The 25,894-nt window shown below is 42.9% G+C and overlaps 2 protein-coding genes across 4 annotated transcripts in view; one reads left to right on the top strand and one right to left on the bottom strand.

Moving 5' to 3' along the window:
- LOC132406471 (uncharacterized) overlaps positions 1-15,177 on the top strand; it is a 33,630-nt gene extending 18,453 nt beyond the window's left edge. The window contains exons 1-3 of one of the 3 annotated variants that reach the window (XM_059992187.1): positions 7,737-8,415; positions 11,629-11,659; positions 12,531-15,177. In XM_059992187.1, the coding sequence (XP_059848170.1) occupies positions 8,215-8,415; positions 11,629-11,659; positions 12,531-12,925 (627 nt within the window). In that variant the 5' untranslated portion in view covers positions 7,737-8,214 and the 3' untranslated portion in view covers positions 12,926-15,177. Of the gene's footprint in view, positions 1-7,736; positions 8,416-10,927; positions 11,225-11,628; positions 11,660-12,530 lie in introns of those variants that run through there. The other 2 variants (XM_059992186.1, XM_059992188.1) reach the window with 2 other exon arrangements.
- Positions 15,178-19,734: 4,557 nt separating this feature from the next.
- LOC132405923 (uncharacterized) lies at positions 19,735-20,715 on the bottom strand. The gene has a single exon (XM_059990904.1). It carries the CDS (start codon positions 20,713-20,715, stop codon positions 19,735-19,737), a length of 981 nt encoding a protein of 326 aa, XP_059846887.1.
- Between the last annotated feature and the right edge of the window lie 5,179 nt (positions 20,716-25,894).

Here is a 25,894-nt window from a genome sequence, read left to right as displayed (position 1 = left end):
CATCCGCTCCCTGTTATGCACGTCCACCAATGCCACCCCTCATGAGCGACTCTTTTCTTTTCCCAGGAAGTCTGCCACTGGGACCACCCCACTGGCTTGGCTGACATCCCCAGGGCCAGTGCTGCTCCAGAAACATGCGAAGAGCAATAAATACTCCCCGCTGGTCGAGAGGGTTCACCTACTTCATGCGAACCCCCAGTATGCCTACATGGTCTTACCTGATGGGCGGGAGGACACGGTCTCTGTCCATGACCTGGTGCCCGCAGAAGCACCAGACCCCTACCCTGAACACTTCACGGTGACTATGAACCCCGTACCCACTGATGTATATACCCACGAGACACCACGCACACCAAGCCCTACACAGACTCCTCACGACACTCCCATACCGGGCGCCTGGCACAAGCATGAGGGATTACTGATGCCTAACGGGCTGGCACCTCAAGTCAGGCCGGAGCCAGCACAACCTCCATCACCGGTGCAATCACCACCAGTGCTACGTAGATCACAGCGACAGACTCGACCGCCTGATAGACTTAACCTGTAAATATACTTGTAAGAAACTTCGCCCCATGGGGACTCTCTTTTAAAACAAAGGGGGAGTGAATGTGGTGAACTATGTATACCTGTCTGGACGCGCCCCCCCCGCTGACTGCTCCTGTGGCTCCTCCCACAGACCCCTGTATAAGGGCGAATGGGGCACTGCTCCCCCCTCAGTCTCCGAGATGTCGTGCTCCCTTATGCTGCTAATAAAAGCCAATCGTTCACTTCCCGTCTCTGAGAGTTAGTGATGGTGCATCAGTACGTTATTGAAGGAAGTTGAGAAATCAAAAACCATGATCCTCACCGTGCTGCCCTGATTATCCAAATGGCTCTGTTCAGCAGGTAGATAACAGCATAGTTGACCCCAATGTGCTCCTGGTAGGCAAACTGCAGGGGATTGAGGGCTGATCTGACCAGGGGTCAGAGGTGAGCCAGGACCAGCCTCTCCAGGGTCTTCACGATACGTGAGGTCAGGGCCTCTAGACGGTAGACATTCAAGACTTTTGGTGAACTCTACATAGACGCAGCAAGATTTTCGTACCCTTCGATTCATCTTCGTGTAGTATTCCCCATCTCTTTGCTTTTGCAGTTACCTGCATGTTAACTTTCTGAGCTCCTCAGCTTTCCAAATGCAGGCAATTTGGACTAGCTTGGATGGTCATCTTGGATGGCATGAGCCCGCTTCCACACACTATGACTTCTCTGAGCAACAAAGTTCACAGTTTTATTCCAGTTAAATAATATTGTTCTTCTATTCTTCCTACAGAATTAGAAAAAAATTTATACTTCCTGCATGATACTTCATCCATCGCATTTTAATCCTATCAGTTAACCACCAATCTATGTTCTTTCAAATACATGTTGTAATATTTGCACAACTTCTTTAGATAGATAGATAGATAGATAGATAGATACTTTATTCATTCCCAAGGGGAAATTCAACATTTTTCCAGTGTCCTATACACTTATTGTAGCAAAACTAATTACATACAGTATTTAACTCAGTATAAATATATGCATCTAAAATCACCCTCCCAAAAAGCATTAATAAATAGCTTTTAAAAAGTTCTTAAATAGTTTACTAAAGTTCATTGAGTGGTAACTTAAGCTCAGTCCTAACCCCGGCACTTTAACATGTCTTGCCCCTAGTGGTTGAATTGTAGAGCCGAATGGCGTTGGGGAGTAATGATCTCTTCATCCTGTCTGAGGAGCATTGCATTGACAGCAACCTGCCGCTGAAGCTGCTTCTCTGTCTCTGGATGGTGCTGTGCAGAGGATGTTCAGGGTTTTCCATGTTTGACCGTAGCCTACTCAGCGCCCTCCGCTCTGCCACCGATGTCATACTCTCCAGTTCTGTGCCCACGACAGAGCCCGCCTTCCTTACCAGCTTATTAAGACGTGAGTATAAGTCCATATTTACTTTTGTTCTATTTTCATAAATATTACACACTTGTAGCTCTTATAATCTGTTTTCAAAGTTCCTAGTATATTTATAATCAATACATATATATCATTATATACAACCTGAGATTTGTTTTCTTGTGGGCATTCACAGTAAGTCCAAGAAACACAATAGAATCAATGAAAGACTGCACCCAATGGAAGGAGCAGACAATTAACGTAGAAAAGATATTTTTTATATAGGCATCCGTTAGTCTCGAGAGACCATGGATGTACACCTTGGAAAGTTTCCAGGGCGCAGGCCTGGGCAGGGTTGCATGGGAGACTGGAGTTGCCCAAGCTGCAGGCCTTCCCCTCTCCACGCCACCGATGTCCAAGGGAAGGGCACTAGGACCCATGCAGCTTGGCACCAGTGTCGTCGCAGAGCAATGTGTTGTTAAGTGCCTTGCTCAAGGACACAAACACGCTGCCTCAGCTGAGGCTCGAACCAGTGACCTTCAGATCACTAGTCCGATGCCTTGTCCACTAGGCCACGCGCCAACACAACATGTAGAAAAGATAACAAGCTGCAAGTATAATAATAATGTTAACAAATATCGGACGTGAGATCAAGAGTCTTTGAAAGCGAGTCCATAAGTTGTAGGTCCATAAGTTCCGAGATGTGGCGAGTGAAGCTGAGTGAAGTTATCTCCTCTGGTTCAAGAGCATGAAGGTAATAACTATTCCTGAACCTGGTGGCGCAGATCCCGACGCTTCTGTACCCCGTTCCTGATGGTAGCAACAGGAGGAGACCATGTCCTGGCTGGTGCGAGTTGTTGATGATAGATATTTCATATTTCTGGTGAATTATACTCATATATTAGTTCCTCTATTGTAGTTATCTTTTGCTCTTTCCTAAAATACTTTTCATTCTCAGGCTTACCATCATCCATCATGCTAATGACATAAGAGCATCTTAATTTCTTTAGAAAACTATTTCACAATGAGTGTGGCTTGCTTGAGTATCCTGAAATATTTCCTTATTTGCCTGTTACTGTTTGTTTGTCATCACATTTTTCGTTCTCATGAAATAAGATTTCACACCATTCTCTCTGCATTGTAAAACTACGCTGCTTTCACATCCCCATTTCTGACAGATAATCTTGTACCAAATCATTATCATTTCTATTCCCAAACTGCCACTTGGCTTACTGAAGCATCTTTAGAATGTCGGCATTTACTGTTTTAATATTACATCATTCAATCTAATGGCACAGCCTTTTTCAGCCAAGTCCCCATTTCAATCATTTGTAATTCATTTTCCCTTATGCTATCTGTTGTGAGTGTGATTAAAGTCACTGGGAGGCATTAAGCCGGTGATATTCAGCACACAAGCAGGCATCATAATGGAGACACTTTGAGAAGAGGCTCCCAGAAAAGTATTCACCCCCTTGGAATTTTTCATGTTTTATTGCTTTACAACACTGAATCACAGTGGATTGAATTTGTCTTTTTTGATACTGATCCACAGACCACAGACCTTTTTGCGTCAAAGTGTAAACAGATCTCTACAAAGTGGTCTAATTACAAATATAAAGTGCAATATATTGCATAAATATTCACCCTCCCCCCAGTCAAAATTTGGTAGGCAGAAATTACAGCCTTGAATATGTGAGCATAGGTCTCTATCTGCTTTGCATATTTGGACACTGCAATTTTCCCCCCTTCCCCATTTTTCTTCACAAATCTGCTCAAGCCCTATCAGGTTGCATGAGGATCGTGAGTGAACAGCCCTTTTCATGTCCAGCCACAAATTCTCAACTGGATTGAAGCCTGGACTCTGACTTAGCCACTCCGGGACATTAACTGTGTTCTTTTTAAGCCATTCTTCTATAGCTTTGGCTTTATGCTGGGAGTCATCATCTTGATGGAAAAAAAAATCTTCTTCCAAGTTGCAGATCCCTCACAGACTGCATCAGGATTTCCTCCGGGATTTCCCTGTATTTTGTTGCATTAATTTTACCCTCTACATTCACAAGCCTTCCAGGGCCTACTGCAGTGAAGAATCCCAACAGCATAATGTAGCCAGCACCATGCTTCACAGTAGGGATAGTATGTTTTTGATGACATGCAGTTCTTGGCTTATAGAATTTAGTGTGATTGCCAAAAAGCTCAATTTTGGTGTCATCAGACTATAGAACCTTCTTCCAGCTGACTTCAGAGTCTCCTACATGCCTTTTGACAAACACTAGCTGAGATTTAATGTGAGTTTTTTTCTCAATAGTAGCTTTCTTTTTACAGTTCTTCCATACAGCTGCGACTGGTGTAGCGCCCAGGCAACAGTTGTTGTACATGCAGGCTCTCCCACCTCAGCCACTGAAGCTTATAACTCCTCCGCAGTTGCCATAGGTCTCTTGGTTGCCTCCCTCACTAGTCTCCTTCTTGCACGGTCACTCAGTTTTAGAGGGCAGCCTGTTCCAGTCAGATTTATTGATGATTGACTTAACTGTACTCCAAGAAATATTCAGAGACTTGGAAATATTTTTGTATCCATTTCCTTACTTGTGGTTTTCAATAACTTTCTTTTGCAGAGTTCATTTGTCTTCATGGTGTAGTTTTTGCCAAGATACTGACTCATCAGCGGTTGGACCTTTCAGATACAGAGGTATTTTTACTACGGTCAATTGAAACTCCTTGACTACATACGGTGATTTCCATTTACCTAATTATGTGCTTTCAGTGATGATTTGGTGTGCCATATTAAAGGGGTGTGAATACTTTAGTGAATACTAAAGGGGTGTCAATTATTTTGTGTTTTATATCTGTAATTAATTTAGATCACTTTGTAGGGATCTGTTTTCACTTTGACATGAAAGGGTCTTTTTCTGCTGATCAGTGTCAAAAAAGCCAAGTTAAATCCACTGTGATTCAATGTTGTAAAACAATAAAACATGAAAACTTCTAAGGAGAGTGAATACTTTTAACAGGCACTGTACATGACATTTTTATAAGCTAAAGATCAAAGGTAACAGCATGACAATTCTATGGTTTCAATGTATCCACAATCTTTTTTTAAAATTACATATAATTACAATGTATATTACATATACATTGCCTCTGAGTTGCATTCATGCATATGCAGACATCTCATGTCAATGAGTGTTTCTTGGTTTGCAATGAACCCCAGCTGCAGCTCCAGGAAAACCATTGTTCGGAGCTGCATTTTAAACTCAATTTGCAATCCACATTCAGATCTAAAGACTGGTTGCAGTTGAAATTAATATTTGCTATATACCATAACTCCAGGATATGCCCCAACACTATTAATTTATTTGCCATTTCCCATATTGCCTATCCTCTTTCTCATTCTATTTACTTTGTGTCCTTACTGTCTTCACTCAAGCTCCTTATTTTTTTCATTATCTCCCTTAGTCTCTTGATTACTTTTCTTTCATTCTCACATCCCCATGTTATTTTCTCTCTCAACGCAACTTCTCTAACACTCTTGTTAGCATTTCTTCTCTCCAAGTTTTTTTCCCTCTCTGATGGTCAGAATCGGATTTAATATCACTGACATATGTTGTGAAACTTGTTGTTTCAGTGGCATTACAGGGCAATACAATACAAATACTTTAAACACAATGAGAAATATATTTAAAAGTTACATTAATTAGGTAATGACATAAGAGAGCAAAAATAGTGAGATAAGGTTCAGGAGTTTCTTCATTGTCACTCCCTCAGCTTCCCCTCCCTGAAGTCCGCTATCAATTCCTTGGTCTTACTGATGTTGAGTGCTAGGTTGTTGTCACAACACCAGTCAACCAGCTGATCTATCCCACTCCTGTATGCCTCCTTGTCACCATGATGGCCTGCTCTCTGTGGCTATACCAAGGAAATAGGTGCTTAGTACTGAAACCTTCTGAAGAAAAGTCATAGATTCACCTAGATTTATAAAATTATACAACACAAAAGCAGGTCCTTTGGCTTAACTTAACTGTGCTGATCAAGATGCTGACCTACACTAATCCCATTTAACTGCACTTAGTCCCTATCACACTGTACCTGTCCAAATATCTTTTAAAGGTTGTAACCGTACCAGTGATCACTACTTGCTCTGTTAGCTCATTATAGAATCCAGAATCAGATTCAGATTTATTATGTGTCTTATATGATGTAACATTTGTTGTTTTGCAGCAGTACGGTGCAAAGACTTGAAATTACCATCAGTCACAAAATAAATAAACAGTGCAAAAACAAAATCAATAATCCTCCTAATGAAGGGTTTTGGCCCGAAACATCATCACTACCTCCTCCCATAGATGCTGTCTGGCCTGCTGAGTTCTGCCAGCATTTTGTGTTTTTATTTATTTCCAGCATCTGCAGATTCACTCGTGTTGTCAATAAATAATGAGTTTGTGTCCGTAAATCGTTCATAAATATGATGGTGGAGATAAAGAACCCACATACCCACAACCTTCCGTGAAAATATTTGCTGCTCCGACCCTCTGTAAATCTTTCTCCTCTCACTTTAAACCTAAGCCCTCAAGTTTTAGAATTCCTACCATGGGAAAAAGTCTGTGACGATCTACCCTATCTGTGTGTAGGCCTCCGTTAGTCTCGATAGAACATGGATTTGAGCCTTGGAAAGTTGTGCCTGGGCAAGGATTTTTTTTTTTTATGAAAGACCGGCAGTAGCCCAGTTAGTTCTCCCCTCTCCATGCCACCAATGATGTCCAAGGGAAGGGCATTAGGATCCATACAGCTTGGCACTGGTGTCAACTTAGAGCAAAGTGTGGTTAAGTGCCTTGCTCAAGGACACACACGCAGCCTCAGCCAAGGCTCGAACTAGCAACCTTCAGATCACTAGACGAACACCTTAACCACTTGGCCACGCGCCAACACCTATCTTATCTATGCCCCTCATGATATTATAGATATCTATAAGGTCACTTCTCAGCCTCTTTCATTTCAGGGAATATAGTCCCAACCTATCCAATCTTTCCCTGTAACTCAAGTCTTCCATGAATTTTCTCTGTACAATCTCCTGTTCAATCGCATCCGCCTTGCTCTCAGTGGCCACTTTATTAGGTACCCCCTGGTCTTCCGCTGCTGTCATCTATCCACTTAATGTTCAATGTGTTGAGCATTCAGAGATGCTTTTCTGTACATCATTGTTGTAACACATGGTTATTTGAGTTACTGTCACCTTCCTGTCAGCTTGAATCCGTCCGGCCAGTCTCATCTGACCTCTCTCATTACCAACATATTTTTGCCCTCAGAACTGCCACTCACTGAATTTTTTTTGTAGTTCTTTGTATCATTCTCTGTACATGCTAGAGACTGTTTTGCTTGAAAATCCCAGGAAATCAAAACATTTCATCTAATGTCAACAATCATTTCATAGTCAAAGTCACTTAGATCACATTTCTTCCTCATTCTGACATTTGGTCTGAATAACTGAACTTTTTGACCATGTCTGCATTCTTTTATTCATTGGGTTACTGCCACATGATTGGATATTTATCTTAATGAGCAGGTGTACAGGTGTATCTAATTAACAGAATGTAAAAGATATGTAAAAGTTGCTGAGAACTGTTTGTTCCTGTCAGACATGTCACTTAGAAACTTAGGCTATATTTTTTTTTTCATGGGAATGTATGCTTACTGCTACCTTATATGTGCAATATGAGCCTTATGTTGCGTATGACTTGTGGTACTGTATTTTGCAGAGTATCACTGTTTTGTTTGGCTGTATTCAAAAGTATTTATGTATGGTTGAATGATAACACTGGACAACAAAGATTTTGCTTCCTGAATACCTTATGAATTTTGGGCTACTGATCATGAAAATCACCATGAAATTTCCCTATCATGCACTATTTTTTAATAAACTAAGTTTATTATTTCAATTCATAATTCAAGTCAATGAAAATGTTGCCTACAATGTAAGCTGGAAAGTTTCCCATCTTGTCCAGGCATGCTTGGGCAAGCTTAGGCGGCACGGCTGCTGCATGACAGGACAGGTTTTAGTAATAATTATTGGGTTCAGGACTGTAAGGATGGAATTTGCTATCATCAGGCACAAGAATTTCTATGAAGGATTTTGATATTTCAGACAGATGCTTCCCAGAATAACTGATCAAGGAAGGCATTTTTGTTGGTCCACAAATCAAACAACTCATCAATGACAGGTAATTTGAAGAATTTCTAGTGGAACCGAAGAAAATCACATGGAAGGCATTCAAGGAATTTGTTGAAATTTTTCTCGGCATCTACAGAGCACCAAACTACATGCAGCTGGTTGAAAGCATGCTTCAAGCATATAAAACCATGAAATGCAACATGTCACTAAAGATTCATTTTCTGCATTCCCATTTAGACTTCTTCCCTGCAAGTCTTGGTGCTGCTGGCGATGAGCACGGTGAAAGGTTTCACCAGGACGTTGTGGTCATGGAGAAAAGATACCAGGGCAACTGGAATCCATCAATGCCGGTGAATTATTGTTGGACCCTTAAGCGAGAAGCCTCAGACACTGAGTACAAATGAAAATCATTAACAAAATATTTTTAACTTAGTTGAACTATTGCAAAGCATCAGCACCATTATGCAATTAAACACATTATGTTCAATAAAAGTTAATTTGTTGTTTCTCCAAATTCCTACGTGATACAAGTAGTCTGAAGTTATATTTGTGTTCATCTTCAAGCAGTCTATCATACACAAAAAAAATTCTGAGGAAGCAACACTTTTGAAAAAATTTGTTGTCCAGTGAAAACTTAAACTTGAACTTGGACTGTCCATAGCACCACCAATTTGGGTGATAAATACACCCACCTATACTCGCTTCTAAATCATTAATATATATGACAATCAATAAAGGACCCAGCACTTATCCTTGCAGTAGATGGCATGTTGCTGGAGCAATCTGAAAAGCAACCCACCACAAACAAACTCAGGATCCTACCACCAAGCTAAATTTGTTTCTAGTTTTCCTTCTCGCCCTGGAACCCATGAGTTCTAACCTTCTAGACCAGTCCACTATGCAGAACCTTCTGAAACAGCCACAAAAATCCAAGAGGATGTGCAGACTCTCTCTGAAATATAAGTCTACCTTTCCCTTTTCACGTTGTTGAAGTTGCATCCTATTTTTGTAATGAAACCACAAAATGAGGAAAAACTGTAAGTAAAACCAGAGTTGTTTTTCAACAGCTGTGACATCATTCTAATTTAAATCTAAAAACAAGCAGCCCTTCCTGTTTCTCTGGGACTTCCAGTATCCCTTTTCTACAAGGCATTCAGGGATTTTCTGGTTTCCAGAAACCCAACTGAGTTTCTTCACTATTTGTACTACACGTACAGTAACAATAGTGCAGGAAGCGACAGAGTTGGAAAGACAAATTGACAGAATTATATAGGATGAACCTATAGAGGAAATAATGGAATAATGAAGGGCATAAGGTGAACTTCTAAGAAAAGAAATGGTGGAGATACGCAGATGATGAAGAGGAAATAGTCAACATTTTAGGCTGATGCTTCCCCGCAGGATACCGATGGGTTTTCTGATGATATATTAACTTTAGTCTTGATGCTGTAGCTGTCCACCGAGTATTTCTGCATCATTTTGTTCATATTTCAGATCTGTACTCATATTTCTATGGGAAACTGTCTGGCAAATGGCATGTCAAAGATAACACAAAGATGAACAGATCTGGCCAAATGTTAAATCACAGACAGAAAGAGAAAGAAAAGGATATTAACAGAGAGAAATTGCAAAGATGCACAGAAAAATATAAATATGAAAATTAAAGAGAAATGATATGGTCAATGAGATCTGGAGATAAAAGGGCAGAGAAAATGAATAGGAAGATATAGAAGACTAGTAATAAAAAATGAATTAAAGTCAGGGAGTTGGAGACAGATAGGTAAGTCTACAAGTTGCAGTTTGTAATATTTACAGTTGAATATATTATTGTCTTGGGTTGTTTCTTTCGGCGCTGGTTATACAGCTGACATCTCAAATAATTTGAAATGATCTGCCCGGATGTGATGTCCTAATGAAGCGTCCAAAGATAATAATGTCCTGATGATTGAGCAGCCCTGATAAAAGGTCTCTGCCTAAAATATAGACAGTTTATTTCCTCCATGGATGTTACTGACCTGCTGAGTACCTCTAGCATTGTGTGCGTGTGTTCCAGCATCTACAACATCTCCCGTGTATTTGACAGCCGCTTTAACGTCAATAGACCTCTTCAAGTTACTATAACAACGTCGCGGGCAGTAGTTCCAATATCGGAGGAGATGGACGGTAAAAATAAACAGCAGACAGGGATAGAGAGACATAAACGCTCATCCAATACCTTTACACATTGCTTCTCTTTATGTATTTTATCTGTCGTTATTTTACCTGAAGTTTATAATTTCCATCTCGAGTCTGTACTCGTTCTTCTCTTCTGTTGCCTCGCTCTATGCGCAATGATCCCGGGTTTACCTCAGCCTGTAGTCTTGTTTCTACGCTGACGGGTTTCACTCTGAGCCTCGGTTTTTTATTCTATTTCGAAATCTCCCAAGTGATTTCCAGCACTCTGCCTACATTCCTCTTATCACCTCCTGCCCCCCTTTTCTGTTCGTTTTATGTAACTCTCTCCCTTTACCCATGGGTCACATCCAATTTTGGATCACTTTGTTTTCATTAATTACTCATTAATTCACATGCCCGATAATTTCTCCGTTCCTTTTACAGCCCGTTACGTTTCCACACTCTTCTGCTATTGGGTTATTTTTTTTTTCCTTTTCCCACTCTTAACTCTCTTCCCTCCCTTCCAACTGTCGCTTGGTTCCACTGACACGTCCCTTTCCTCCACCCACGTTTCCTCTCCTGACTGTGTAGGGTGAATCCTAGAGACTTCTGAATCTAGCGACCTCTAGGTGCTGGGGAAGTCCGGCTCACGGGCTCTGTCATCACGGAAACTTCCCCGAGTGAGGGAAACATAAAAAGGCCCAGCCGATGCACTGGTCGCAGAACACACGGTGCCTGTTCGAGAGCACATCCGAGCAGAGTGAAAGGAGCTTGCAAAAAATGCCTCACCAGGAGGATCTGAGAGAAGTGACAGTGATCCCGACCCACAGCAGCTGGCCGTCTAAGCAGCCCCAAGAATCGAGCCAGTGCAATCCCCAGTGCCAGCGCCGCCTACTCGCAGCCGTCTTCGTTTCTGTACTCCTGCTCTTCATCACCATCGTCGGTCTTCTCTGCGCCTTTTGCCTCTTCGTCTATCCCAGGCTTCCCAGAGACGTCAAAGACAAAGTAAGATCTCACGCTTTCTCCGTCTCCGCGAAAACCTTGCGGAGTTGTCATGCTGCGAACTCTTAGACGCGGTCTGCACTGCTCCAGACCGAACGGTGGATCCAAAGCTACCCGGATGGAGTGCAACTCCAGGGTTTATGGGTTGGGTACATCAGCTTCCAGTGCAGGCTCACTCACTCAAGTGGGCAGTTGGGCTAGAGTCGGCATCTTCCGCGACGCTGATTTACATGGGCGCTCACGGGGGTGGGGAGTGAATTCAGATGACCGAAACATACCCGTGGGAATTTGCACACACCGAGATGAACACAGTCATAAAGTTTAAACTCAGATCTAATGTATTTCTTTTACGAATTTCTGAAATTCCAATATCTAATCACATTCTCCTTTTGTTTTTGTTTATTTAGCAATATGCCGCCCTGCTGACACCACAATTTGGTAAGCATATTTTTAATTAACTTTAAAATTACCTTGTCTGTATGCGTAACGGGGGCTAGACATGGGGGTGTTTAAGAGAACGAAGGCGGCTCTTTAGATGGAGTTCACGGGACAAAGTAAAGGAAGCTAGATGATGTTAATGATTGTCAACAGAGGGTTGAAGAGAAAAAAATGAAATTATTTTTTCATGCTGATAATGTTACGGACAGGGAAAGTTTTAACACTAGTAGATTTACGGGGATTTGATAAGACCTGTAAATAGAGTATATAACCGTAGCGGAAGCGTTAAATGATTCCAGTTGGTCAAAGACATTACCAAATAATTCCTTTTGTGCTGTAGTTTCCACGATTACAGCTCCTTCCTCATCCTACCCCAGTTCTCAGTTCTTATACTGAATATTGCTGACATCACACTCATAACTCGCCCATCACATGCCTGAAATCTGAAGAATTTCCTTCAGTTTTGCTCAGCACCATGTCCAGTGCGTGACACTAGTTTTATTGATCTGAGGAATCTATCGCATTTTTTAAAATAAATTGTAATGAAACAGTAACATAGAAAACCGGAGCACCCGGAGGAGTCATGGGGTGTATGTATAAACTCTTTACAGGCAACAGGGGGAAACCGCTATTTCATCCCTAACAGTTGTGCTACTTTCACAGATTAGTCAAGCGCTCGAGCTTCCGACGCTGGCTTTATATTGTAGTCGTTCATTAAGCACTTTCACCAGCCTTGGAGTGAGGAAGCCCCGTGAAGCTTTCACCCAAAGTTTATAGCATTTAGAAATGGTGCTAATATACAGTATTTGTATTTAGATCTGCAGCAAATTCACTTGCAGTAATCTAATGGCTGTTTTGTTTCTGTCTATAGATTTGAACCGAACCGTAACATGGTTAGCCGCCGAAGGGATACCAGGTAGCTACCTGGGTGCTGGTTTCCATTTAGAAGGGCAAGAGCTACACAGCATCAAGGATGGGATGTACTATGTATACGCCAAGCTGAAAGTGAAATGCACCGTCCTGAATCGATGCGGAAACACTTTGCCTGTCAAGTTAGAACTCAAGCATTGCAGAAGGGGTACCTGCAATCAACTTTTGAGCATGGAGGCGAAGCTGTTGCAGGAAGCAGAGGATGCGTTTGATCAGTCTAGCACACTAGTCTACATGACATCCAAGAGTTGGATTCAAGCCACAATCCACTATCCGAAGCAGGAAAATGTCGAACTGGATATCCCTGACACGTATTTTGGAGCATTTCTGATATAAAGTTAGATTCTCTCCGATTGTACAACAGGCAGCACTTTAACAAACCTCAGGGTTTTGAATTCTGGAGGAATAACTTCCATACAACTCAAGGACTATCAATGGTACGGGTGCAAATTATTTATTGTTATGTAACTCTCCTGCTGTAGACTTGGTTGATTCATTTGGTTGGGAGAGGGGATAATGCTTACTGCTCACTACACTATTTATATAAGAGCATTTAGTCCCGCGGTACAATGTTTCAATCAGCAAGAGATGGGTTACTGGACATGTTGTATGTCCATTGTCTGATGTTCAGATGCAATATTCCTAATTTGGAATTATCTAATGAAACCTCTTTTCATAAGAGGTAAAATATTATGTAAACAAATGTTACATTGCACTGTTAAGTGAAGTAATGTTCCTCAAGTCTGTTACGTAATTAGGGGGAGAATGAAGGCACCCAACAAGAGTGGCACATGTTAGCAGTTCCCTATCCGGGTGCATAAATTAGTGGATACAGACAGGCTCCAAAGAGAGAGACAGTGAAAGTGTAAGGTGAAAGAAAATTGGCAGAAAAGCTATCCTCTGCATCCTGGGACCTTCCTATTTGTGCCCCAATCCAGCAATATTAGTAATAGTACAATAGTAACTATGTGCTATTGTATTTACTTCATGACAAGATACCTAGAAATGACTTTATTCATAAGAGTTATGGCACCAATGATTCCATAGGGTGCATAAGTACTTAACAGGAGCAGGTCTGGACCTCAGGAAGGATTTTGGGTGACATAGGTACTTTTGTCACAATAATATAATACTCTCTGTAAAGATCAATTCAACTCTGTAAAATAATATTCTCTTCTGCATTGACTAAAACCAAAGTAACTCAACAGGGATGGAATTTGGAGCACCGGGCAGTCCTCACATATAAAAATTTGTAAGCATCTGTTCTGAAATCACTGGGTTGTCATTTAGTTTTTATGTGTTCCCATCGGACTGATGCCGTTACTTCACATTTACAGAAAAGTTAATGTAATATTTTCATTTGAATGTAATTTATTTGCACTAATGTATTCTTTGTGTTTACTGAATCATAAGATAAATATAATTTTATTTGCAAAATATTCACCATCTGAAATATTTATAATACAAACATTTGCTCAATTCTATTTAGTAATTTTATGCTTTCCTTCGGTGCATAAGTCTGTTCAAAGGTGTTTCTATCTTCTTATGTTAGGTTTACAATGCTTCTCATCCAATCTTTCCACGTTCCTTTCTCATGTCCTGAATGATCTGATGTATTGGGTTAGATCCCCAAACCCTTGTGAAACGAACATTTTAAATCTAAAATCTGGATGGAGCAGGTCATATGTAGTCATCTGTTCCAAGCCTATTCCATCTTTATTCAAATTTTATAGGGCAAATCGTCTGGTCTCATGACTAAGAAGTTTGAAAACATTGACTGGTTTTCTCTTTCTAATCCAGTGGTTTCACTGCAGACTGAATTCATAACTTTACAGATCTCTGTGGTTCATTACCATAGCAGAGGTTACAACAAAGGAGTGATCTGAAATAATAACCCTACCTTGGTCTTTCATTAGATGCTGCTTCACTTACAAAATAATGCTTCCAGTGTTGACATAACCTTCTTAGTACATTTATTCATTCACCTTTAAGTACCTTAAGTTCAAATTCCCGCTTATTGTCATCTGGCTGTACATATATACAACTGAATGAAACAGATTTATTAAGAAGTCTGAACAATATACTTTTCATCCAATATTACAAAGTCATGATGCCCCAGATCAGTGAATTTCATCATTTTTATTTCATTTAATCTCTGTGTATTCACCTTAAATGTCAATTAAAATCCATGAAAATTCATATGAACTAAACAGGGAAGACCTGCAGTATTCATATTATTAACAGAACTGATATTTTCTATAAAATGTTCAAATCATACATTCCAAACCCTACTCACCACTGTTAGTCAAAAGCAGCAAGCGCATGGGTATACTATTATCTCCAGGTTACAAATCGTAAAATATCCAGATTTTGGAAATACATTCCCATGGTTCATTGCATCTAGAGCAAATTCCTTTCCTACTAGTATGTAAGCAACTTTATTGTATGAACTACTGCAACTCAAAGAAATACCTCAACATATGTTCTCAGGCACACCAGGATAACCAATAAATGCAAGCTTACTCCAAACTGGGTCTTTTGATGTTTGTTTTCTGCCTGTTCGTCAGTCACAGGTTCACTCTATTTGTTGTCCCAAAGCTTAATTACATTTCACAAGACTTCGTCTCTCCTGGACCCGGCATAAAAGAAAGCACAGCAGTGCCTCTAGTTGCTTTGGAGTCTGCGACAATTTGGCGCGACATTTAAAACTTCAACAAACTTCTTTTGATGTGTATTGACTGGCTGCATCATGGACTGGTATGGAAACACCAATGCCTTGGAATGGAAAAGCCTTCAAAAGGTAGTGAACTTGGACCAGTGCAGTACATCACCAGTTAAGCCTTCCCAACCACTAAGCACATCTACATGAAATACTGCCATAGCATAGCAACAGCATCATTGGAGGTCCTGAAAACCCAGGCCACGCACTTTTCTAACTGCTGCCGTTGATAGAATGTACTAGAGCCTCAGGACTCATGCCACCAGCTTCAAGAACAGTTACTACCCCTCAACCATCAGGCTCTTGAACAAAAGGGGATAACTACACTCACTTGCCCATCCATTGAGATGTTCCCACAACCAATGATCTCACTGTAAGGACTCTATCTCATTATTTATTGCTATTTATTTACATTTGCGTCTGCACAGTTTGTTGTCTTATGCACTCTGCTTGACCTTTCATCGATCCTTTTATAGTGTTCTATAGTTTTGCTGAGTATGCCCTCAGGAAAATGAATCTCAAAGTTGAATCTGGAGACATACATGTACTTTGATAATAAAATCTACTTTCACCCATCGTTTCAGCTTGTTCCTGTCCCACTGAACTCATATCTGTATACCTCAACTCTGTTTTAGCCCGCTAGTTCAGTCCCTTCCTACCTTCATCTGTGACACTTCACATTCTCAGGATCTTTTCAATGATTTCAGGTTCCCAGGCCCCCATCATCTTATTTTTACCATGGATGTCCAGTCCCTATTCACCTCTGTCCCCCACCAGGAAGGCTTCAAAGCTTTCTGTTTATTTCTGAACGCCAGGCCCAACTTGTTTCTCTCCACAACCACTCTCCTCTGCCTTGTGGAACTTCTTCTTATTCTAAATAATTTCTTCTTTGGCTCCTCCCACTTCCTTCAAACAGAAGGTGTAGCCACGGGCACTTGCATGGGTCCCAGAAATGCCTGCCTGCTTGTCAGCTATGTGGAAAGTCTATGTTCCAACCCTCCACTGGTGACCGTCCTGTTCTTTTTCTTTGCTACAATGACGACTGTATTGGTGATGCTTCCTTCATCCACTTTGCCTCCAATGCCCACCCTGCCCTCAAATTTACCTGGTCCATTTCCGACACCTCCCTCCCCTTTCTTGATCTCTGTCTCTTTTTCTGGAGACAGTTTATCTACTGACTCCCATAGCTACCTGGACTATACCTCCTCTCACCCTGTTACTTGTAAAAACACCATCCGCTTCTCTCAATTCCTTTGTCTCCACCACTTTTGCTCTCAGGATGAGGCTTTTCATTCCAGAATGAAGATGTCCTTCAGAGAAGGGGGCTTCATTTCCTCCACCATCAATGTTGCCCTCAGCCACATCTCCTCTATTTCATGCATGTCTGCTTTCACCCCATCCTCCCACCACCCTACGAGGAATAGGGATCCTCTTGTCCTCACCTATCACCCACCAGCCTATATGTCCAGCACATAATTCTCCGCAACTTCTGCCACCTCAAACAGGGTCCCACCACCAAGCACATCATTCCCTCCCCCCCTCACCACACTTTCTCCTTTCAGCAGGGATCGCTCCCTATATGACTCCCTTGTCTATTCCTCCCTCCCCACTGATCTCCCTCCTGGCATTCAGCCTTGCAAGCGGAACAAGTGCTACACCTCCTTCCCTAATACCACTCAGGGCCCCAAACAGTCCTTCCAGGTGAGGTAACACTTCACCTGTGAGTCTATTGGGTCATACACTATGTCCGGTGCTCCTGGTGTGGCCAACTGTATATCCTGTATATTCTCAGCTCTTTACTTCATCCCTCTCCCTTTAGGCTTCACCAATCACCTAGAATTTCTCTTTCTCCTCCTCCCCCCACCTTTTAAATCTACCCTTCGCCTTTTCTTCTCCAGTCCTGATGAAGAGACTCAGCCCAAAATGTCGACTCTACTCTTTTCCATAGATGAGTTTCCTGACCTGCTGAGTTCCTCCCGCATTTTGTGTGTATAGGTTGAACTTTGAATTTTGAGACCCAACATAGATTGGGAGATTGCTTCACCAAGCACCTACGCTTCGTCCTCCAGAAAAAGCAGGATCTCCCAGTGGCGACCCATTTTAATTCCCCTTCCCATTCCCATTCCGATATGTCAATCCATGGCTTCTTCCACTGTTGTGATGAGGCCATACTCAGGTTGGAGGAACAACACATTATATTCCAACTGGGTAGCCTCCAACCTGATGGCATGAACATTGATTTCTCAAGCTTCTGATAATACACCTCCGCAGTACACCAATTCCCATCCTCTTTTTCCTTATCTCCTTGCCTGCCCATTGCCTCCATCTTGTGTTCCTCCCCCTTTTCTTTCTTCCATGGTCTTCGGTCCTCTTCTATTACACTCCCCTTTCTCCAGCTCTGTATCTCTTTCACCAATCAACTTCCCAGCTCTTTACTTCATCCTTCTCCCTTCAGATTTCACATATCACCTTGCATTTCTCTCTCCCCTCCCCCTACCTTTTAAATCTACTCTTCAGCATTTAGACTTTTAGACATCAGGGCAAAGGGGGACTGGTAGAAAAGTAGACAATACTAAATGTTGGAGGAGGTGGGAGGGCCCAAAGGACACTTTCCTATTTTTAATGTTAAGGCTTAAAATCAGAACCAAGTCATCAAGAATTGAGAAGCGTTTCAGACAAAGGATAATCAAACTGTGGAACCACCTCCCACAGGAAATCTATAGATGCTATCTGAAAGAATCTCTTTTCACCTGACGTTGATAATCTGTTAGATAATTCTATAAAGAGAAATAAACGACAGAGGAATAGAATTGAGAAATATGTCAGACAAGATGTCATCAAATGCATGAACATGTTGTGATGAGAGTCATTGATACGGTAGGTTTGGACCCAAATGCTGGGGTATCGGAAGCAGGGTTTGAAACACGGTATTAAACTGGCTCTGAGCACAAAACAAGTGCTAGACGATATCACTACCAGACTTGCAAATGAGTATCAAACCACAGTTCAGCTGTTCCTTAAATACTCAATTCTTGGAACTCGAAGCACGATTACCAATCAGCGGTACTGCCCTGAACCCTTTAAGGGGCTGCGTCAGCTATTCGTGCTCCGGGATGTTTTGAGCGTCCAAATCCCGGCAGCTGGCGCGGTTAGGGGGCGTCTCATTACACCATATCCCACGGAACCATTCAGCTTGTTTCGTGCCTGTCCATTTAAAACCTCAAAAATACAACTGCAGATGCTGTGGATCAAAGAATACGAACACAGCGCTGGAAGAACTCAGCAGGTCAGGCAGCATCCGTGAGAAAAGAATAGCCAACGTTTCGGGTCGAGACCCTTCATTGGAGGGTCCCGAAACGTTGGCTACTCTTTTCTCACGGATGCTCCCTGACCTGCTGAGTTCTTCCAGTGTCCTGTTCATTCAAAACCTCTTGTGGACAGTTGATCTGACTGAACTGGAATAGTTTAATTTGTCGCAGTTGAAGAGGCAAACCACTTAGTGTTACAGTAAATAAAATTTACACGATTAATTTTGGAAATTGTCGGAGGAAATCCCACAAGCTCTTTAGCTTTTTCGTGGAGTACAACAATTAATTCCAAAGTCCTACAATACTTTTCCTTACAGTAACACAGTGCTTTTCCTCATAAAAGTGAGAAATTTCCAGGTGAAATCCTAGGTGTTATGGCTTTGACCAGAGTGAATGTGAGGCATGGGAAAGGCAAATAGGATTTTTTTTTCATTCAGATGCTAGAAGTGATGGAATGGCTGAATAGCAGTTTTCTGCACAAGAGATTATGGTAAATGGAAAGTTTATACTTTGAGGAGAATGGTGAATGGAAAGTTATGTATTGGGGATTGACGATGACTTGTAAGTTCTGAGGTGACTAATAAGGCTAATGTGAGACTTGCGGGCTTGTCGCGGCTCGGGACAGGAGATGGCCAAGTGGGCAGATGTGTGGGCATCTTTGCTCCCAGTGCATGAGCTCAAGGGATACAATACCAACTAGGGACAATAGTGAATGAAGACACATTGTAAGGAAATGCAAATACTCTGGGGTGGGGTGAGCGAATGAAGGAACTAATGAGCTCTAGTGAATGAATGGTATATAAAAAGCTTACACAGTTGGGAATGTGGAAAGTGGTTATCGAAAGGTTTGGGTTGTATTTGTACATGTGGATTGAAGAATGGAAAATGAAAGTGTTTTACAATTACACAAGGGTCAATTAAGTACTTACAGTGCCCGTTGAAAGTATTCAACCCCCATCCCGGTCCCATAAGTTTTCACGTTGTATTGCTTTACAACATTGAACCACGGTGGATTAAATTTGGCTGTTTCGACAATGATCCACAGATAAAGACTCTTTCCTGTCAAAGTGAAAACAGATCTCTACAAAATCATCTAAATTACACACATAAACCGCAAACTAACTGTGGGGTCGGAGCGCGCGGGGGGCGACGTCTGGTGGGAGCTCGCGGCTGCGCGTGTAGGTGTGGGGCGGCGGGAGCGCGTGGGATGGGGTCGGAGCTCGCGGCTGCGCGTGTAGGTGTGGGGCGGCGGGAGCGCGCGGGCTGTGGTGGGGCGGCGGGAGCGCGTGGGATGGGGTCGGAGCTCGCGGCTGCGCGTGTAGGTGTGGGGCGGCGGGAGCGCGCGGGATGGGGTCGGAGCTCGCGGCTGCGCGTGTAGGTGTGGGGCGGCGGGAGCGCGCGGGCTGTGGTGGGGTGTCTGAGCGCGTGGGATGGGGTCGGAGCTCGCGGCTGCGCGTGTAGGTGTGGGGCGGCGGGAGCGCGCGGGATGGGGTCGGAGCTCGCGGCTGCGCGTGTAGGTGTGGGGCGGCGGGAGCGCGCGGGCTGTGGTGGGGTGTCTGAGCGCGTGGGATGGGGTCGGAGCTCGCGGCTGCGCGTGTAGGTGTGGGGCGGCGGGAGCGCGCGGGATGGGGTCGGAGCTCGCGGCTGCGCGTGTAGGTGTGGGGCGGCGGGAGCGCGCGGGATGGGGTCGGAGCTCGCGGCTGCGCGTGTAGGTGTGGGGCGGCGGGAGCGCGCGGGATGGGGTCGGAGCTCGCGGCTGCGCGTGTAGGTGTGGGGCGGCGGGAGCGCGCGGGCTGTGGTGGGGTGTCTGAGCGCGTGGGATGGGGTCGGAGCTCGCGGCTGCGCGTGTAGGTGTGGGGCGGCGGGAGCGCGCGGGATGGGGTCGGAGCTCGCGGCTGCGCGTGTAGGTGTGGGGTGGCGGGAGCGCGCGGGCTGTGGTGGGGTGTCTGAGCGCGCGGGATGGGGTCGGAGCTCGCGGCTGCGCGTGTAGGTGTGGGGCGGCGGGAGCGCGCGGGCATATTCTGGGCACACTTGACGCTCGACCGGGGACAACTCACAATGAGCTGGAGTTGGTGAGTTACGGGCTCTCTCTCACCCATCTTTCCTGTTGTCCATCTGAGACAATGAGGTAATGATTACTTCTCCGAGGGAATATTTACCGCCGAGAGCTGCAGAAGGAACGTTGGGTGGGGGGGCGAAGGAATGGGTGAGTGTTGTTACTGTATACATTCCCGTGGTGGGTGAAGGGGCGCCTACTTTGCAAGGGGGGCCGAAGGGAACTGATGTTGAGCCCAAGATTGGATTACGCGCTATGGACTGAGAGGTGGAAGGGTCTGAGGGACCATCGGCTACTTTTGATGACATTACCCACCCTATTAGACCCGTGAGCACCTTCTTCGACTACCGCCTCTTTTTTTATTAATCTCACTCTGTCACGCTTACATCAACCTTCTTGGACGTCGCATACGCACAAACATTAATCTCCATTTGAATACAACCCTGAACTTCTGAAACATCACCAAATCTGTCGTGATGAACTTCTCAACACCCCCCCCCCCATAAAATCATCTTGCAGGCATTGTTTTTCCTGCCTCAAACGCTTTCACCCCAGATCATGATTATCAACACACTGACATAAACCTATGCCCCATCTCATCCACTCAAGCTACTTTCAAAATCAACTACTATAAACGTCATCACCCATCAACCAAATGTCAATCCACTCTCTACCATTTGAACATCAGTTCCCTGAAAGTTAGCTCCCTTGAATATGAATAATAAGCCCACTTGAAAATAACTCCTTGTAAACATCCCCAAACAGCATCCCTTTAAACATCACCTCCTCTGAACATTAATGACTTATTGAATATCATGCACCTTGCACGTTCGTAAGGCATAGAAGCAGTATAAGGCCATTCAGCCCATCGAGTCTGCTTTGCCATTTCATTATGGCTGATCCTAGATCACATTCAACCCTATATACCTGCCCTCTCACCATATCCCTTGATGCTCTGACTGATCAGTAATCTATCAACTTCTGCTTTGAATATACCCGTGGACATAGCCACTATTGCAGTCTATAGCACAGCATTCCACAGATTCATCACTCTGTAACTAAAAAAAATTCCTCCTGTTCTAAAGAATTGCCCCTCAATTTTGAGGTTGTGCTGTCTAGTTCTGGATACCCCCAACAGAGGAAACATCTTTCAATGAGATCTCCACACATTCTTCTAAATTCCAGTGAGTACAGGCCCAAAGCTGACAAATGTCCCTTTTGTGTTAACCCCTTCATTCCTGGAATCATCCTTGTGAACCTCCTCTGGACTCTCTCCAATGACAACACATCCTTTCTGAGATGTGAGGCTCAAAACTGTTGGCAATACTCCAAGTGTGGCCTGACTGGTGTCTTATAAAGCTTCAGCGTTATCTTTGATGTAATTTCTATTCCCCTTGAAGTAATTGCCAACATTGCATCTGCCTTCTTTACCACAGACTCAACCTGTGAATTAACCTTCTGAGAGTCTTGCATGAGGACTCCTCAGTCCCTTTTCACCTCTGATTTTTGAACCTTCTCCCCATTTAGATAATAATCTGCAGTATTGTTCCTTTTACCAAAATGTATTATTATATATTTCCCAACACTGCCACTTTTTTGCCCATTCTTCCAATTTGTCTGTCCTGCTGCAATCGTATTGCTTCCTCAGCACTACCTACCCCTCAACCTATCTTTGTATCATCTGCAAACTTTTCCACAAAGAAGGCCCCTTTTATTCCCACTTGCTGCCTCCTGCCTGTCAGCCATTCTTCTATACTTGCCAGTGTATTTCCTGTATTACCATAGGATTTTATTTTGTTAAGCAGCCTCATATTTTACCTGAAACCATGTCCTTAGTAATGGACCAACACTTTCCCAACCACTGAAAAACTAACTGGCCTATCATTTCCTCTCTTAAAGAGTGGTGTGAAATTTGCAATTTTCCAGTCCTCTTGGACCATGCCAGGATCAAGTGATTCTTGAAAGATCATGACTAATGCATCCGTTAGCTCTTCAGCAACCTCTATCAGGACTCTGGGATGTAGTCCATCTGGTCCAGGTGACTTATCCAAATTAAGGCCTTTGTGTCTGCCTAGCACTTTTTCCTTTGTAAGAGCAGTGATGCTCATTCCTGCTCCCTGACACTCACGGACCTCTGGCATACAACTAGTGTCTTCCACATTAAAGAGTGAAGCAAAGTACTTATTAAGTTCATCCGCCATTTCTTTGTCCCCCACTACTACCTCACCAGCGTAATTTTCCAGTGGTCCAATATAAACTCTCACCTTTTTATTCCTTATATAACTGAACATATCCTGCTTTATATTATGGGCTAGTTTGCCCTCATTCCCCACCTCATTCTTCTGAATTCCAGTGAATACAGCCCCGAGGCATCAAACGCTCTTCATATGACAAGCCTTTCAATCCCAAAATAATTTTTGTGCACCTTCTTTGAACCTTCTCCACTGTCAGCGCATCCTGAGATAAGGGGCTCAAAGCTGTTCACGATTCTCCAAGTGAGGCCTCACCATGCCTTATAAAGCCTCAACATTACATCCTTGCTTTTATATTCTAGTCCTCTTGAAATGAATGCTAACATTACATTTGTCTTTCTCACCACCTACTCAACTTGCAAATTAACCTTTAGGGAATCCTGCACAATGACTCCCAAGTCCCTTTGTACCTCAGATTTTTGAATTTTATCTCTATTGAGTCTTCTTCTATTAAAGTGCATGAACATACATTTCCCGACATTGGATTCCATCTGCCACTTCTTTGCCCATTCTCTTCATCTGTCTAAGTCCTTCTGCAGCATCTCTACTTCCTCAAAACTACCAGCCCCACCACCTATCTTCATATTGTCTGCAATCTTGGTAGCAAAGCTATCAATTCTGTCAACCAAATCATTGATAATACTGTACAACATAAAAAGGACTTCCAACACAGAGCCCTGTGGAACACCAACCAGAATAAGTACCCTTTATACCCACTCTTTGCCTCCTGCCAATCAGTCAATCCTCTAACTCTGCAAGTATCTTTCCTGTAACTTGTTAAGCAGCTTCATGTGTGGCACATTGTCAAAGGCCTTCTGAAAATCCAAAGCACACTATTCACTAATTTTCGATTGTCTACCCTGCTTGTTATTTATTTAAAGAATTCCAACATCTTTGTCAGGCAAGAGTTTTCCTTAAGGAAACCACAGCCCATTTGTTGACCAACTACAGCCTATTCTGTCATGAGCTACAAAGTACTCTGAAACAACATACTTAACAATCAACTCCAACATCTTCCCAGCCCCACTGATGTCAGACTAACCTGCCTATAATTTCCTTTCTTCTACTTCTTGCCCTTCTTGAAGAGTGGAGTGGCATTTTCAATTTTCCAGTCTACTGAAACCATTCCAGAATCCATTGATTATTGAGAGATCATCACTAATGCCTCTGCGCTCCCTTCAGCCACCTCTTTCAGAACTCTAAGATGTAGACCATCTGTTCAAAGTGATTTATCTACTTTCAGATCTTTTAGTTTCCTAAACAGCTTCTCCCTCATAATAGCAACTTCCCTCACTTCTGCCTCCTGACACTCTCAAACTTCCGGCATACTCCTAGTGTCTTCCACAGTGAAGACTGATCCAAAATACTTATTCATTTCATCTGCCATTTTCTTGTCCCACTTTTACTACCTCTCCAGCATCATTTTCCAGTGGTCCAATATCTCCTCTCCTCTCTCTACTACACTTTATATATCTGGAGAAACTTTTTATATCCTCTTTAACATTATTGGCTGTCTTACCTTCGTATTCCATTTTTTCTTTCTTTATGACCTTATTAGTTGCCCTCTGGTTTTTAAAAGCTTCCCAATCCTCTAACTTCTCACTAGTTATTGGTATATTATATGCCCTCTCTTTGGCTTTGTTGGCTTTAACTTTTCTTGTCAGGCATGGTTGCACCATCCTGCCTTTAGAATATTTCTTCTCTGGGATGTATTTATCCTGCTCCTTCCAAATTGCTCCCAGAAATTCCAGCCTTTGCTGTTCTGCCGTCATCCCTGCCAGTGTTCCCTTCCAACCAATTCTGGCCAACTCCTCTCTCAAATCTTTGTAATTCCCTTTCCTCCATTGTAATACTGATACATCTGACTGCTTCTGCTTCTCAAATTTCAGGGTCGATTTTAAGATATTATGATCACTGACCCCTGAGGGTTCCTTTACCTAAATCTCTCTAATCAATTCCTGTTCATTGCACAATACCAAATCTAGAATAGCTGATCTGCTAGTGGGCTCAATTACAAGTTGCTCTAAATAGTCATCTCATAGGCAATTCTACAAATTACCCCTCTTGGATCCAGCACCAACCTGATTTCACCATTCTATCTGCAAATTAAAATCCCCCATGACTATCGTTACACTGCCCTTTTGACATGTACTTTCTAAATCCCATTACACCACATGCTGCAGAGCTAACACCATTGTGAAGGACCCCACACCCCCCTCTTACAAACCCTTCTCCCTCCTGCCATCTGGCAAAAGGTACCAAAGCATTTGGGCTCTCACGACCAGACTGTGTAACAGTTTCTTCCCCCAAGCTATTAGTGTCCTCAACTCCCAGAGTCTAGTTTGACATCAACCTAAACACACACACACACACACACACACACACACACACTCCAGTCCCTTTGCAATTTTTGCTCATTTCTTTCTTGATTCCTGCTAAAACATTGTTTACATTTATATCATTTATTATTATATTGTAATTTGCCCTTTACTGTGCCTATTGTCTTGTTTATTAATTATTGTACTGTCTTGCACTGTTTCGTGCACTTTATGTAGTCCCGTGTAGGTCTGAAGTCTAATGTAGCTTTGTGTTGTTTCATGTAACACCAGGGTCCTGGAGGAACGTTGTTTCGTTTTTACTGTGTACTGTACCAGCAGTTATGGTTGAAATGACAATAAAAGCGACTTGACTTGATCATTTGTAGACCACATCCTTACTAGTGTTTGGAGGTCTTTTTGCCCTTGCAATTTATTAACTTGAACCACAAAGATCCTATGCCTTCTTATCCTGTGTCACCACTTTCTAATGATTTGATTTCATTTTTTATCAATAAAAAATAATGAGGGGGTGCAACCCCCTCATCCTACCTGCCTATCATTTTGATACAATGTGTATCCTCATTCATTAGGCTCACAGCTAGAATTTTCTTTCAGCCACAATTCAGTGATGTCCACAACATAATACATGACC

Source organism: Hypanus sabinus, chromosome 16, assembly GCF_030144855.1.
Source record: "Hypanus sabinus isolate sHypSab1 chromosome 16, sHypSab1.hap1, whole genome shotgun sequence".
NCBI lineage: Eukaryota > Metazoa > Chordata > Chondrichthyes > Myliobatiformes > Dasyatidae > Hypanus > Hypanus sabinus.
This window is presented reverse-complemented; position numbering and strand designations above follow the sequence as displayed.